Consider the following 17,710-nt stretch of genomic DNA (forward strand, 5'->3'; position numbering starts at 1 on the left):
TGTTATTTTTGGACCAAAATGTATTTTCGATGCTTCAAAATGTCGCGGTTGTCCTAATCGCCAAAAACAACCACGGTGATTTAAAAGTGCATTACCAACGGCGACAGATGAAAGGATTCAATTGAATCAATTCAATGGAATCAGTTCAATGGAATCAATTCAATGGAATCAGTTCAATGGAATCAATTCAGTGGAATCAATTCAATTGAATCAGTTCAATGGAATCAATTCAGTGGAATCAATTCAATGGAAAGGATTCTGGAAGAGAAGACAATGCTGAATAAAGTCGTAGTTTTTGTTATTTTTGGACCAAAATGTATTTCCGATGCTTCAAAATGTTGCGGATGTCCTATTTGCCAAAAACAACCACGGCGACGTAAAAGTGCATTACAATGCCGACAGATGAAAGGATTCAATGGAATCAATTCAATGGAAAGGATTCCGGAAGAGAAGAGAATGCTGAATAAAGACGTAGTTTTTGTTATTTTTGGACCAAAATGTATTTTCGATGCTTCAACAAACTCTAACCAACCCACTGATGTCACATGGACTACTTTGATGATGTTTTTATTACCTTTCTGGACATGGACAGTCTATCGTACATACACTTTCAATGGAGGGACAGAAAGCTCTTGGACTAAATCTAAAATATCTTAAACTGTGTTCTGAAGATGAACGGAGGTCTTACGGGTTTGGAACGGCATGAGGGTGAGTCATTAATGACATCATTTTCATTTTTGGGTGAACTAACCCTTTAAGGCAGCAGATTCTGCACGTGATCTATCATATGCATGCTGCACATTTTTGACTGCAAATGATGAGATAATTTGATTAAATGTACTGGATTTACGGCATTTTGGTACTTTAGAAATACAGGGTCGGTTTTAATATTATTTTAAGGTAGAGGGGTACGCATACCCCAGTTTGAGAATCACTGGGTTAAGGGATAGAAAATATAATTGACCTGATATAAGATCAATGGAAGTCTCACTAAGATAGCAATACAAACCTCTCTGTGTTTGAGTGTGTGTGTGCGAGCATGAGTGAGAGTGTGTGTGTGAGTGTGTGCATGTGCGAGCATGAATGAGAGTGTGTGCAAGTTGGTGTGTGTGTGATTGTGTGTGAATGTGTGAGTGGCTGTGAGCAAGTGAGTTAGAGTGTGTGTGTGAGTGAGTTAATATGTGTGTGTGTGTGTGACAGCTCTGTTATTAAGCTCATGAGGTCTGTGCTGGATCAGAGCAGGGGTTTATGGGTCGTCTGATATACTGACATGTTGGGAGTCCAGCTGACAGCGGAGGTCTCGGTTAATGACCCACCGTCACAGTGTGTGTGTGTGTGTGTGTGTGTGTGTGTGTGTGTGTGTGTGTTTCAGATAAATCCTACGTTATGGGGACAAAATGTCCCCACAAAGATGGCAAAATCCAAAATCTTTGTCCTTTTGAGGACATTTTTAGGTCCCCATGAGGAAAACAGCTTTTAAATCATGTAGAATGAGTTTGTTTTGAAAATGTAAATATTATTTTGTCATTATGTGACGAGGTAACAAGACAAATGCAGCTTGTTTTTAATGCAATAACAGACACTAAATAATATTTACATTTTATTTTATTTTGAAGTATACATTCTCTGTCTACAGTGAACACTAGCTAATATTCCTAAAGCTTTCATTCTCTCATCTGCTCTCTTTACCTCTTGTTTTCTGTCTCTTCTGCTTTGAGTTGAAGGCCAGAGAGCGACAGATGAAAGGAGGGATAGATAGACAGAGAGAGAGAGAGAGACAGGCTCTGTTTGTGTCTCACAGCACACGTAACACTATTAATATGAGTCTGTTTTGTGTCAGGAGCTTTAATTTCATCTGTGAAAGACACACACACACACTCATCTGTCACTTTAACTTCATTAGACGCTGATGAGGGGCCGGACACACACACACACACACACACACACACACACACACACACACACTTCAAACAATATTAGATGCAAAACAATATTTAAGCTTCCTAATAAAACAATATTCCATCATGTCCTGAACATGAGACCACTGTGATGTCAATATTTACTTTTTTGTCCAAGGGATTTTAAATGATTGATTGATTGACTGATCAATCAAATCATCATATTAGAATGATTTCTGAAGGATCATGTGACACTGAAGACTGGAGTAATGATGCTGAAAATTCAGCTTTGATCACTGGATATAAATTACACTTTACTATATATTTACATAGAAAACAGATATTTTACATTATAAAAATATTTCACATTTTTACTGTATTTTTGATCAATTAAATGTCATTCAGATCTGATTGAAAACACAGAAGCAGAAGTTCGATCTGGCACCAGCTCCAGTAGATCAGAGCGGTTTTAAGCAGACGTCTCACAGCACTGAAGCGTTTCAAATAAAAACATTGATTCCGAGAGGTTTTGGACTCAATGCAGGTTCTGTGTTTCTGAACAGAGAGACTGTGCGCCATTTTCGTTGTAAACTAAACCAGGATATCTGTCATGCTAATGAGGCACATTAAACTGAAATTGCCTAGAAGACATGTTATTGCTCAGAGGTTTCTCTTTGAGCTCTCAGTTGCTTTTTTTATTGGAGTATCCACTTTATCTCATGTGCCTTATGCTATTTTAAAGGCTTTTAATTTTGTTTTGAGTCTCTTACAACAGGTTCACATTCATCCAAGGTCAAAAAACACCAATTTTGTCATAATATCCACTGCAGCATCAGCTCTTTTCTCACAGTGTCTGAAACAGTTTGATCAAAGATTCAGTCTCTCTAAGCCCCGCCTCTCCGAGAGCCAGCTCTGCTCTGATTGGTCAGATGGCCCAGTCTGTTGTGATTGGTCAGAAATTAAACGCTCATTATCATATCTGAATCTCAGCTCTTGATTCACAGTGATACTAACAGTAACAGTTTTACCGGATCAATCTCATCGAAGTGGAGAACAGCGTCTTCTCGACATGAACAACACGAACCAAACTCTTCCAGTCTCAGATACAACTACAGTGATTGAGGGCGGGGCAAAGGCGTTCAGCCAGTGAAGATCATAGGCTGGAATTATGCAAATTAGTCACAATCCTACATAGCCTAAGCTATGCATTTATTTATATTATGAAAAGAAAGTTGAACAAAGACTGCCTCACTTTTCAGTTTTCATCTTGAACAGTTGTCACGGATCATGAGTGAATGCGATCATCTCTTCCTCTTTACTACTTTACAGAATGAAATAAACATTAATGAACATCAGAAAATATGTTGCAAGATACAGTAGTTACCGAAATCTGTATCATGTCCTAATCTGGTCAATCAGTGTTGGAAACAATGTCATGTAACATAGAAAAGCCATTTGTTGACCATAAACTTGATAGTAAATAAAAATAGTAAAACAAACCATTTAAAACAAAATGAACTGGATTAGAAACTTGATTATGTCAGTATAAGTATTATAACTTTATTATTATAAATGGACTTAAAATGGGTGCTCGCCTGTGTGTAATCAAACGCATCGTTTTCATTTTATTCTGGAGACTGAACTCGCACTCTGCTGCCACACTGGAGCGCACTCGCCATCATCTGGACAGGGGTGGGAATTACAGTTTAAAGTTACATCAGCCTCGGTGTAATCTGTCAAAATGATGGACGGCCTTCAGATTTGATCGTCACTGCAAAAAAAATTCCGTCAATGACGGAAAATTTCCGGTTAAAGGTGCCCTAGAATCAAAAATTGAATTTACCTCGGCATAGTTGAATAACAAGAGTTCAGTACATGGAAATGACATACAGTGAGTCTCAAACACCATTGTTTCCTCCTTCTTATATAAATCTCATTTGTTTAAAAGACTTCCGAAGAACAGGCGAATCTCAACATAACACTGAGTGTTACGTAACAGTCGGGATCATTAATATGTACGCCCCCAATATTTGCATATGTCAGCTCATGTTCAATGCATTACACAAGGGCAGAATGTCTGGATGTGCACAGCTGAATCATCAGACTAGGTAAGCAAGCAAGAACAACAGTGAAAAATGGCAGATGGAGCAATAATAACTGACATGATCCATGATTACATGATATTTTTAGTGATATTTGTAAATTGTCTTTCTAAATGTTTCGTTAGCATGTTGCTAATGTACTGTTAAATGTGGTTAAAGTTACCATCGTTTATTACTGTATTCACGGAGACAAGAGCTGTCGCTATTTTCATTATTAAACACTTGCAGTCTGTATAATTCATAAACACAACTTCATTCTTTATAAATCTCTACAACAGTGTGTAATGTTAGCTTTAGCCACAGAGCACTATCAAACTCATTCAGAATCAAATGTAAACATCCAAATAAATGCTATACTCACATGGTCCGAAGCATGCATGACGAACATCTTGTAAAGATCCATTTTGAGGGTTATATTAGCTGTGTGAACTTTGTTTATGCACTGTATTATAGGCGAGAGCTCGGGGGGTGGGGAGCGCGAGGATTTAAAGGGGCCACAGCCTGAATCGGTGCATAGTTAATGAGGCCCCAAAATAGGCAGTTAAAAACATTAATTTAAAATAATCTATGGGGTATTTTGAGCTGAAACTTCACAGACACATTCAGGAGACACCTTAGACTAATATTACATCTTGTGAAAGAACGTTCTACGGCACCTTTAACGCGACCTCTGATATATATATAATATACATATATATATTTTATATTATACATTTGAATTTGGTGTAGGAGACACATGAGACTTTGGCATGAGTCTGAATTTGGTTCCATCGCTCTCTAGGAGAAACATTTGAGATATTAATGAGATTTTATTTGTGATTTTATCACATGTGTGAGTGAGAATATTGTGGTTTTACCTCACGTTAATGTGCCAGAGATTGGTGTATAAATGAGTCATTTCAGACCCTGACTGAAACACACACACACACACACACACAGATCTTTTCATATTTCTCTTTTTCATCACTACTCCCCAAATCCATCCGTCTGCACTAAGATGGAGCTGCAATTTCTGTGTGTGTGTGTGTGTGTGTGTGTGTGTGTGTGTGTGTGTGTGTGTGTGTGTGTTATGTGGTTCTATTGGTCTGTTCTGGCCCTAGGCAGTGAGACCCCAGGTGCAAGGAGAGGTTTGAGAGGTGAAAGGTGTGTGTGTGTGTGTGTGTGTGTGTGTGTGTATGGGAATGTGTGGGCAGTAGCTGATAAGGAGAGAGATTCAGAGTAATAAATTACAGAGAGAGTTACAGAGAGTCTGATAAATAATGGATGTGTGTGTGTGTGTGTGTGTGTGTGTGTGTGTGTGTGTGTGTGTGTGTGTGTGTGTGTGTGTGTGTGTGTGTGTGAAATAAATTCATTATGTCTCACCTGAACTGGCTTTTAGAGAGAAACCCTTCTAGAGGACTGGAGATGTGTGTGTGTCTGTGTGTGTGTGTGTGTGTGTGTGTGTGTGTGTGACCTCAGATCCAGCGACTATGAGAGACTATGACAGGAAATTATGTCAAATGTGTAACAATTTTTTTTTTTTGCATTGTGACATGACTATAAAACCTCATTAAAATTAGATATTTATGTCTATTTTATGATATTTTTGATTGAATTATTCCTATAGTTTTTCAAATGACTAAATTATTTATTAACTTAACTTTAATTGTCATGAAAGTAAAAACACAATGAAAAATTCTCAAAATAAGCTTTTATTTCTGTTGTTTTGGAGTGCAATGTGACCTGGACACGCTTTCATTTAGTGGGATAGTTTGGGATTAGTGGGAATCTGTCTGTGTGAATGTCATGAGGGCCGATGACAGTCTGTACCTGCGTCTTTTTTGTCTCCGCTTTGGCCGTCGGCCCACGTCAGTGCTCGCGATGACAGATCTGCTGCTTTTAACCGTTTCATCTGAGCTTATTTTAAAGCTGTTTGTTTATCTTTAAGTCACGAAGGCCCGTGCGCTTGTGCGTTCGGCTCGCTGAATGGAGGCTCCTTTTATCAGCTGTTGACTTTACGATAAATGAGCGTCTTAACAAAGAGCGCGCGTCTTTCATGCGCCGCCGTTCCGAGGGCTGCTTTGAAGTGAAGTTTTACGAGCGGCTCGAGAAAGGAAGCGTGTTTTGATTGAGGTCTCATTGTGAGTGGGAGAGAATTTGTCGAAGCGCAGAAAGAAGAGGTTTTCGGGAGTTTCGCAGTGGGCGATTCAATAAAGCCAGGAAGAAAAAGAGCCAGAAACAATGTAAAGACAGAAGCCACATGCGCGCCGTTAATTACGGCCTTTATAAAGTGTACATTGTTGTATTGTTTCTCCGTCATTAGGATTAGACCTGTACAAACGGGGTCTGCTGTATGTAAACATCACATTTATGTCACAGACGACCTTCATTACAGCGGGATTGTGGGAAATGTGTCTGAATGGCAGCTGTTTTTATTTAATTAGGACACTCAATCTTTCGTTTCAGTGCAGATTTGAGCAGGATTTATGAATCAATTGATGAGTGAATTGAGTTGTTTTCTGTTTTTCTCTGTAGATCTGGAGGACAGAGCGAGTTCGTCGTGGGGAAATGGAGTTCGTTCAACAAAAGTGAGTTTTACACATTTATAAACGCTTTTGGTTTTAGTGTTCAAACCTCGGACACGTGTGACACATGGATGTTCTGCTCTAAATCTCGCTGTATTGGCAATACATTTTGACTAATTTGGACTCACAGTTTGGCGTTAACATGTTGCTCAACTCGTCACACATTATGCTAAATTAACATTAATTAAGCATCAAAAACATGCATATAGTGCACAAATATTGGGTGAAATAGTTTTAAGAGAGTTTCGTATTGATGTTGTTCAGAAATAAATGACATTTGAGTGAATTATTCCTATATATATATATATATATATATATATATATATATATATATATATATATATATATATATATATATATATATATATATATATATATATATAGAGAGAGAGAGAGAGAGAGAGAGAGAGAGAGAAATTGATTAGAAAAACAAATTCATTACAGCCATGAGAATTTGTAAATGTTTAATTGTCTTGAATATTTAGCAAAAATATAGTGCACAAATATTGGATGAAACATTTTTAATATAGTTTTTTATTGACATTGTTCAGTAATAAATGTTTCATCCAATATTTGTGCTCATGACGATTAAACATTTAAATCCCTAAATTCTCATCACCGTAATGAACTTTACTCAGGTTTGTTTTTCTAATTAATTTCTAATTAATTTTGTTTTTTCTGTATAATATAATATAATAAAATATAATGTAATATAATATAATATAATATAATATAATCATATAAATTAATTAATTAAAATAAATTAAACTTTTAACTACTAAATTCACATTGTAATAATATATTGATATATATATATATATATATATATATATATATATATATATATATATATATATATATATATATATATATATATATATAATTTATTTATCATGCATGTATTATCTTTTATTTTACCATTTATTTATTTATTGTCATTTTAATTTAGGATGTTTATCTTACTGAACCATATATATGCATATTAATATTTATTTTATATTTTTCTCTTTAAAATACATTGTTCAGTAATAAATTTGAGTGAATTTTGATTTTCGAAATTACTAAAATTACTAAATAATAATTTTGATTAGAAAAACAAACCTGTTTTATTTTACCACTAAATTAAATTAATAATATATTGATAATGATAATATATAAGATAAATATATTTATTTATTTAAATTAATTAATTTATTTAAATGATTATATTATATTATATTATAAAGAAAAACAAAATTAATTAGAAATTAATTACAAAAACAAACCTGAGTAAATTCATTACAGTAATGAGAATTTAGTGATTTAAATGTTTAATTGTCATGAATATTTAGCACAAATATTGGATGAAACATTTTTAATATAGTTTTTTATTGACATTGTTCAGTAATAAATTTGAGTAAATTATTCCTTTAATTTATTTCGATTTTTGAAATGACTAAAATTACTAAATAATAATTGAAATTAGAAAAACAAACCTTTTTGTTTTTACCACTAAATTCTCATAATAATTTTGATAATGATTATATATAAGAGAAATATATGTATTTATTTAAATTAATTAATTATCTAATTAATTTAAATGATTATATTATATTATATTATATTATATTATATTATATTATATTATATTATATTATATTATATTATATTATATTGAAAAACAAAATTAATTAGAAATTAATTAGAAGTAAAGTTCGTTAGGCATTAAAATGTGTTTAACTGTCATGAAAGTAATAGATTTTTATCAACGTTGAAATGAAATTTAAGCATTTAATACTAATAATGTTTCTCATCCGCCACCTTGGATGAACATTCTTGCATTTTGAGCTAGTTGCAGTGCATTGTGGGATTGTCTCATCTATGATGTCGTCTATGTAGTCAGCTCACTAGGTTTTGGATCACGTTGTCTTTTCTTTCGCCGATTTCTGCATTACGTGTTGCACTTTTGCGCGTTATTTTGACACGGTTCCTCTTGGCCTCTGGATCTGACGGCGTCGTCTGAAAGGTCAGAGGTGGCTTTGATAGGGTCTTGAGAGCGGGAAGCGTCTGCCGTCAGCAGAAGCAGCGCTCAGGTCTGCAGAGGTGAATCAAGGACGTGCTTACGGAGCACTTTCACACGCCGGACAAACTTTGCGCTCCACACGTCCGCCGAATGCAAATGAATTCACATCTTCACCCTCGTGTAAAACATCCCGTGAACTTTTCATTCGCCGTCTTTGTGAATGAACTTCTCAGAGCTGGAACGTCAACACACTTTATTTCCAGTGACCCGGAGTGAGAGTCAAGACTCTTTAACTGTAGATGAAGGGAAATAAAACACATTTACACCTAAATGACAGTCAAAGGTTGAGGGTGTCGCGACACGCTTTTGATTTTAACACTAATTTACCTTGAAAGCCACACTCAAGACTGACATTATTCTTGAGCACATGACCTGTAAACTAATGTAATTTATGCCAGCTATTTATGAATATTCAGCTGGGAAAAAATGTAAGGCTGGACAGGGTCAAGATTTGATTAAATCATAAAGTGGACATTAAAAAAACTGATATAGAGGAAGGTGTTTGGAGAGAAAGAGGTATTTGTGATGTCAGGCAAAAAGGAAAGTCGTTTCGGTGTTGAAACAAGTTATTACATTGTGCAAAGTAAGACCAACTGTATTATTAACTGTGTAAGTTTATACTGTTTATGTTTTTCCTCTTTTTGTTATTTGTGCCATTAAACACCTCAATATCTGTCTATTTTAGCTGCATTATGTTATGTTATTTGTTTACCATGTATTACTATTTTTGTCATTTTAATTTAATATTTATGTTTTTGAACCATGTGTGTATTTGTAAATAGTTTAAATAGGGCCACACTACAATACACATTTATTATTTATGTGTATTTTAGCTATTATATTATATTATGTTTTTTTGTTTTACCACTAAATTCTCATTATAATAATATACAGATAATGATAATATATAAGAGAAATATATTTATTTATTTAAATTAATTAATTATGTAATTAATTTAAATGAATTATTATATTATATTATATTATATTATATTATATTATATTATATTATATTATATTATATTATATTATATTATATTATATTATATTATATTATATTACATATTTTTTGGGTTTTGCCACTAAATTCTCATCATAATAATATATAGATAATGATAATATATAAGATAAATATATTTATTTATTTAAATTAATTATATAATTAATTTATATTATATTATATTATATTATATTATGCATTTATGTATTTAGAAATTAATTAGATAAACAAACTTGAGTAAAATTCATAACAGTAATGAGAATTTAGGGATTTAAATGTGTTTAATTGTCCTAAAAATTTAGCACAAATATTGGATGAATCATTTGTAATATAGTTTTGTTTTTATTGGCATGGTTCAGTAATAAATTTTAGTGAATTATTCCTTTAATTTATTTTGATTTTATTTTGAAATTAATAAAATTACTAAATAATAATAATAATAAAAAAAAAAAACATTTTTTAACCACTAAATTCTCATTGTAATAATATATTGAATATATATATAATGTAATAATATATATATATATATATATATATATATATGTATATATATATATATATTTTATTTAATATATTATATTAATATATATAATATATATATATATATATATATATATATATATATATATTAATATATATATATATATATATATATATATATATATATATTATAATATCCCTCTTATATATTAAATAAAATATATATAATATATATTAAATAAAAAAAATATATATATATATATATTATAATATCCCTCTTATATATTACTATAAAATATATATAATAATATATAAGAGCGATATATATATATATATATATATATATATATATATATAAATAAATAAATAAATAAATATATATATATATATATATATATATATATATATATATATATAACATTTATTTATCATGCATGTACTATCTTTTATTTTACCATTTATTTATTTATTGTCATTTTAATTTACTGAACCATATGTATGCATATTCATTTTTATTTTATAAATATTTTTTTTTTAAATACATGGATTTTCTCTCTATTTATTGTTTGTGTCATTAATTTACATTTAAGTATTTTTTTTATTTTATCATTTATATATTTATTGAATTTTAATTCATAGTATTATCTTTTCAAACCATGCATAGGCTTAATAAAATATAATATAATTTATCTACTGTCATTTATTTTTGTATCATCATGTATATATTTATTGAAATTTACCTTATTTAACCACATGTCTTATTCGGAATATAAAAATATCACTTTGTTTGACCTTTAACCTTTGACCCCTGCAGAATTACGCTGACGGCTCTCAGTATGGTCACATGCCCAGTCGGGACCTGGGGTCACATGACAGCATCTCTCCGCCGTACGTCAACTCCAGATTAGCAGGTAAGAGTCGAGGAACTCGCCTGCAGCTGAGCATGATGGGATTGCTGATTGTTCTGATTGTTTGGCTTTTCTTTTGATGATTTGTTTGAATCAGTTTCATTTGGGAATCAGTCCTGCTGGCTGTGGTGTTGGTGGCGTTTGATTCATGATTCATGCCTGATTGTGTTTCTTGAAAGTGTCCATCTTTGTTCAGTAGTTTGTGGTTTTACAGCGGTATTATCCGCTGAAACGCACCGGGACGGGTCACATCACACTCTGAGCGGATGCACTCATTTACCCACAATGCCGTTCTTTGCCGCTGGCGTCTCAGTCTCATCCAGTGAGCACATGGTCAGTGAGTCAGATAATCACCCCGGACTAATTAAGCTTGACTTAAACCATGTGACCCGATCTCCCTCTTTCATAAACGTGGACCTTAAAGGAACTTATTAGTATGCAATGAATCAAAATATTTTGCACGTTGTTGTTTTGTTGTAAAACCTCAATATTTATGTCTACTTTAAAAATACCCAATGAAAAGCATTCGATATACTCGGTTTCCCTGCCTGTGATGATGTATTTCCTGTTGAAACACATCCATTCATTTTAAACTGACCTGTGAGTCTCAGTACGCCTGCAGAACAAGCGGCTGAATTACGGAGCATGTGTGTGTGTGTGTGTGTGTGTTAATGGACGTAATCAAAACATTGGCTGAAGTCTGTAATAACGGCGAGGTGTTTAATAAGGACTAATCACAGCGGAATAGCGACTCACTTTTAGGATGTTTGTTGGCATTGGAGGGCCGGGCAGCGTGTGTGTGTGTGTGTGTGTGTGAGCAGGTGCAGTCCACACCAGCACACTGTTCTCCTCCTGTCATGTACCTGCTAAATGAAGCACACAAAAGTTCCAGACTGGTAAGCAGGTTTGGTCTCTGCGAGGCCCAGTTAAGAGCCGCCGGATTCTTGTTGTCTCCTGCAAGCAGTTTTCAGACACAAATACTTTATTGCTGTTTATTCAGCAAGCATTTTTTCCTGTCGGCCTGCAGTATTTTATGCATATAGAGAAGTTTGTTTGAAAAGTGCTGACCTCTGTGATTGCTCGTAATTTATTAGAGGACTTTTTTTGAAATGATGTGGAATGAAAAAAAAGATGGGAGTGACTGTGTTCTGCTTTCTGAGCAACAATAACACTGGACTTCATTCTATCTATCAGTCTATCTATCAGTCTATCTATCTATCTATCTATCTATCTATCTATCTATCTATCTATCTATCTATCATGAATTTTGAATTTTTTGTTATAAAAAATGATATATCATTCATATAAATTACATTTATTAATAATTAAATGTATTATTATTAGTATATTTATTGTATTTAAAAATGAATAATATATAATTAAATTATGTAATAATTATTATTAAATTGTTTGATTTGTTAATACCATTATAAATTATTCATGTATTTTGTTAATATAATTATAAATTATTATTATTATATTATACAATTATTATATATTATAAATTATTATTTTATATGTAAATTGATATCAGGATTTTATTAAAAAAAGATTGTTTAGAGCTCAAGCACAATTATTAAAATTATATATTGTTTATATTTTTGTTGGTTTTTATCAAAATGTAAAAAATAATAATTATGGATTTTTAATGAATGTACCCTTAGTTGTTAATATTATTATTATAAAGTATTATTGATGTGTTATAAATACATTTTCTGAATAAATTTATAATATAATTATAGATTACTTTATTAATAAATTACTATATTTTAATATAATAATATTAGCTCTAAATTATATGTAAAGATCATTAAAATTATGTATTATTATTCATATTTATATTATATTATTTATTATAATATATTATTTATATTATAAATATAAATATGTTATAATATTTATATGTATATAAATATTTTATATATTTTATATTATAATATTTTATATTATTATTTATTTATTTATATTCAAAACTTAACAAACTTCAAATGTATTTAATTAAATTTAATTTAAAAAAGCAATGTATCTTTATATTATATTATATTATATTATATTATATTATATTATATTATATTATATTATATTATATTATATTATATTATATTATAAACATTTAAGTGTCTAAAGGCACAAACAATACTGAGAGCAAAAGTCCATGTAAATATAAAATAAAAACTAATATGCATACATATTAGTAAGATAAACGTGATAAATTAAAATGTTATATTAAAATGAGTTCATGTTATATTATCTTATTTAATTTGTTGATATTATTAATTATTAGCCATGTATTTTTATAAATAAATGAATGTCAGTGTTTTAATATAATAATATTAAGTACAAACATATATGTAAGTGTTATGCTGGTAATGTGTTTTATAGATGTCTGTTACACTCATCAGTGTGTACGCACACACACACACACACTGACACACACTCATACACACACACAGAGACGGTCAGGAGGGTTCAAGGGTTGGAGGGTCCTGAAGTCCTGCGACCCTCCCGTCACATGCTCTTCCTCACCTCCTCCGATCTCATTAACACGTTCCTTCATCCCAGCGGCTGGAGAGAGAGAGAGCGAGGTGTGTGTTCTGTGGCGTCTGAGGTCGATCTGACAGCGTGCCGATGAGACGTGGAGCGCGGTGGATCCGTCACTCCCGCCGAGGGAATCTACAGGGACATTTAGGTGTAAATTGACCATACGCTCAAATCTAAAGAGATCGCTTCTCAACAGACAAACAGATGAATCCATCCCTTATGAACATTTACCATGGTAACCATTACAGCATTAGAGCTGGGTGATACAACTGATATATGTTTTTAGCCTTTTGACTTTTTTTAATATTATTGTTTTTCTTTAAATTATTTTTTTTTTCTGCCTAAATTGTGACAAAAAAAACAAATATTTATTTATTTTAATTTCAAGGATGCTTCATTTTGACACAGTGCTAAAGTTTTAAATCATTACAAATTGTGATTATTCCGTATATACCCATAGTAAAAACATTCATTCATATTTTGGAGTAAATTACAGCCACACCATGGTAAATGTGTTTATTCAATGCTATCAGAAATCTAAACTACATGATGAGTGTAAAATCGATCTTCAGAACACAGTTGTGTTTGTTTGTTAAAGTAGAAGGACTGTAAATGCCGTGTTTATGGAGCTCTGGCATCTGGAATGCAGGAGAAAGGCGTCCTGATATTCCTGGGAAAAAGCGTCTGATTGGTTCACTGCTTTAGGACACGCCTCTAAACTAATCAGAGAGAAAGACAGACTATTATTATTAATATTATCATGATAATCTCAAAATGACACAATTTATTAGTCCAAATTTCATTTAAGGTTTTTCTTGATGTTGTTTTTGTGCTCTACTAGCTTGAATGTTGATTATTTTCCTCATTGTTGCAGCTCCTCTCTTCCCAGTCTGTCAGTAACGCTCTGTTTAGTTCCTGTCTCTATGAAGCTCCGCCTTCTGAAAAGCACATTGTGCTCTGATTGGTTGGCTGAAGCAGTGTGTTGTGATTGGTGTTTGGGAAATGTCCCGCCCCTTACCATAACCGCCAGTTTCAACACACTACTAACTAACTCAACCAGGCCCCGCCCCTTTATTCTGCGCATGAATTATGTAAATGAGGATTATTGTGAAGAAAACTCAATTTCAGGGAGTTCAGAAACACTTTTTCATGCACAAACTGCAACATTAAACACTAAAGACAGATAAACATGGAAAAAAGCTTTAAACAAGACTCTGTTGCATGCACAAAAATTACCATGGTACAGTGATGGTAGCATGAATGATTACCAGTGTGTGTGTGTGTGTAAGTGTGTGTGTTTGATGAAGACATCAGGTCAAGCTCAGTCAGGCAGGAACTACAGATGAGCCCTCGCGGGAGCAGGCCAGGCCGTTCATGTAGGACCACGCATGTGTGTGTGTGTGTGTGTGTGTGTGCATGCGTGTGCAGATGAGCCCTCGCGGGAGCAGCGCCGGGTCGCTCATGTAGGACCGTGAGTGTGTGTGTGTGTGTGTGTGTGACAGACTGTGAAATGACGCGTTGTTGCGCGGCTGGGCTGCACCTGGGCCCTTCAGTCCTGATGGATCGGTTTGGTCATGTGTAATAGCCCCATCTGCCGCGCCTTGTTTTTCTTTTTTACTGATAAACACTGATCCCAGCGGCTGAGCCACATGAACTGGATTCTGTCGTTTTCCCCGACCGGAAAGAAAAGTGCAAAAGGTTGGGTTATTATTAAAAAAGTGAAAAGTCGGATGAGATTTTAAACCAGATCCTTGGAGATGAGCATGCATTGTGTGTGTGTGTGTGTGTGTGTGTGTGTGTTAATGAGCAGTGCACATCTAACTGAAGGGTTTTGGAGCTCAGCTCCATAATGACTTTTATTACAGCCAGGAGTTTCTGTAACCAAGCCAATTCTTAATTAAAGTCGCTGACATCATGCTGTAGTAATTAAGGACTGCATTAATTAAGCTGCTTTTTTTTTTTTTTTTTTCGGGTTATTTTTTGTGTCAGCCACGTCGACGTCAACCGGAATCGGACGGCCTCGGAAACTTTCCCGGGATCATAAGTTTCGGACTCGGCGCTGATCATATCTGTGCATTCTGATAGCTAATTATGCTTGGGAGAACATCGACAGCTGCATTCATCATCATAAAACGTAATAATTAATGACATTCCGACAAAGAAAAATATGTAAATGAGCGCTCATTAGCATTTTCATATTCAGCTTCGATAATGCTTTTGCTGACAAGGCTGTAATTAATGAAAATGCATGTCGCAGGCAGGAGATTGGATCGGCTTCATTCCACGCACAATTCCCAAATGCTGGCATTATGGAAAACGAGGAGTGCTGCCAACTTTTTGGGGGCGAAAAAAAACTGAAAGCACCGTATGCAAATGAGATGCTGGCACGAAACGCTTAACCCCTTACAGACCGGCGCAGAACGTGCAGATCCCTGCGATCCGGCCTGATGTGTGTTTAAAGAGAGAGGGAGATGCAGGGAACGCTGCTGGGAATGTTGCAGTGCATTTGGGAATCCTTAGACGCACCTGTCCGTCCATCCGCTGAGCCGAATCGCTGCTGCGCGCGGTTATGCTGCATGCTGAAGAGACGCGTGTGTGTGTGTGTGTGTGTGTGTGTGTCGCTGGGGTGTTTGACTGCTGCTGAAGATGCGCATAATGTCTTGCAATTGTGTGTCCTTGAGTTAACAGAAGAAATGATGGAAAACTACAATGCATCAGATCAGAGATCTTCTCAAAAATATTACTCTGCTGTTTTTAAAAAGTAGTATTTGAAACAATATGTTGATGCATGGCTAGTTTTTTAATGTTTAATACAGATGCATGAGTGCAGTTATATTCTTTGATGGAAAACCTTAAAAATATAAAATAACATGCATTTATTTTGTGATTCTGTACTAAACATTCAACACTAGTCATGCATTAACATGCATACTACACAGTACAAATACTACTACTAAAAAAAATAGCAGGCAGTGCACAGAGTAATATTTTTGAGAAGATCTCTGGTCTGATGCATTGTGGGTTTTTCTTTAAAAATGGTTTTCCATCAAGGACTTTAAGAATTGGCTTGCTTACAGAAACTCCTGGCTGTTATAAATGTCATTTATTTTATTTTGTAGCTTTGTCAATTAATTTGTGTTGATTTTACATCATCACACTGGAAATGAAAGGCTGTTTCAAAAAGGCTAATTATTATTAGTATTATTATGTTAATTATCTTACAATGAGTGCTGGGACCATTTATATTTTTATTTGACGAAAGTCTTAATTTTGTAACATTTTTATTAGATTTGCTGCTCAGATTTGCTGTGGTTATTTTGCATGAATGCATGCAAAAATCCCATGCATACTGCAGAAATGAGCAGCACACACACACACACACACGTTCACGAGAATCAGACCAATCGCATTAGTTTCCTTCAGGAGGGTCGTGACCTGAATTTGTCTCTTTTTTTTAATCCCATGCATTAAAACCACAGAAAAGCAGCATAAACGAGTAAAACATGAAACAATAAGCGGTAAATGAAAAGATCCCGGTGGGGAAGCTCTCCGTGAGAGTGTGTTAATCTCGACCGTGGGATACGACAGACTGACGTGTCGATCCGCGTCCTCCGGCTCCGTTTGACTTCAAGTTTCATTGGAGAGAAAGAAACTAATTTGTTTTACTTTTTTTTGATTTTTGTTTTTAACCAGGTTAAATCAGTGTGTAAGGCAAAAGGTGTTAAATAATGGCTATACATATTTCTTGAGAGATGTTTCCCATAATGCAGTGCTCTCGTCTGGGCCTTCCATTTCCAGTGTGATGAATGAACCATGATTTTTCTTCTTGATCAGACTGATTTGCACAAAATAAGACCACAAATTCAAAATGACTATATTTGTTTTTGTGAGATAATTAATGCATACTGAGGTGATCATTGCAACACATTGCATTGACTGTAAAAGCTGCTTGCATTCAGTAGATACTGGTAAAAATGTCTCCTAAATGAAAAAATATTCATATTTTATTTGTGCACTATTATTAATTTTCTTGCACCGTATGTGGCAAAAGTTTTGACGCACGCAGCACTTAAGAACAATCTGAATGTGTCGAATCAGTGCTTTCAGCACAACGGGAAATTCAAGTGCACTAGTGTCGGCATTTTCCATTCAGCT

General features: G+C 33.7%; 1 protein-coding gene across 6 annotated transcripts in view; it reads left to right on the forward strand.

Annotated features, from left to right (window-relative positions):
• LOC137012072 (transcription factor 4-like) overlaps positions 1–17,710 on the forward strand; it is a 184,629-nt gene that overhangs the window by 39,267 nt on the left and 127,652 nt on the right. For all 6 annotated transcript variants that reach the window (XM_067375079.1, XM_067375077.1, XM_067375078.1 and 3 more), the window contains 2 exons: positions 6,515–6,567; positions 10,921–11,017. In XM_067375079.1, coding sequence (XP_067231180.1) covers positions 6,515–6,567; positions 10,921–11,017 — 150 coding nt within the window. The remainder of the gene's footprint in view (positions 1–6,514; positions 6,568–10,920; positions 11,018–17,710) is intronic.

This window comes from Chanodichthys erythropterus, chromosome 22 (genome assembly GCF_024489055.1).
Source record: "Chanodichthys erythropterus isolate Z2021 chromosome 22, ASM2448905v1, whole genome shotgun sequence".
Taxonomy (NCBI): domain Eukaryota; kingdom Metazoa; phylum Chordata; class Actinopteri; order Cypriniformes; family Xenocyprididae; genus Chanodichthys; species Chanodichthys erythropterus.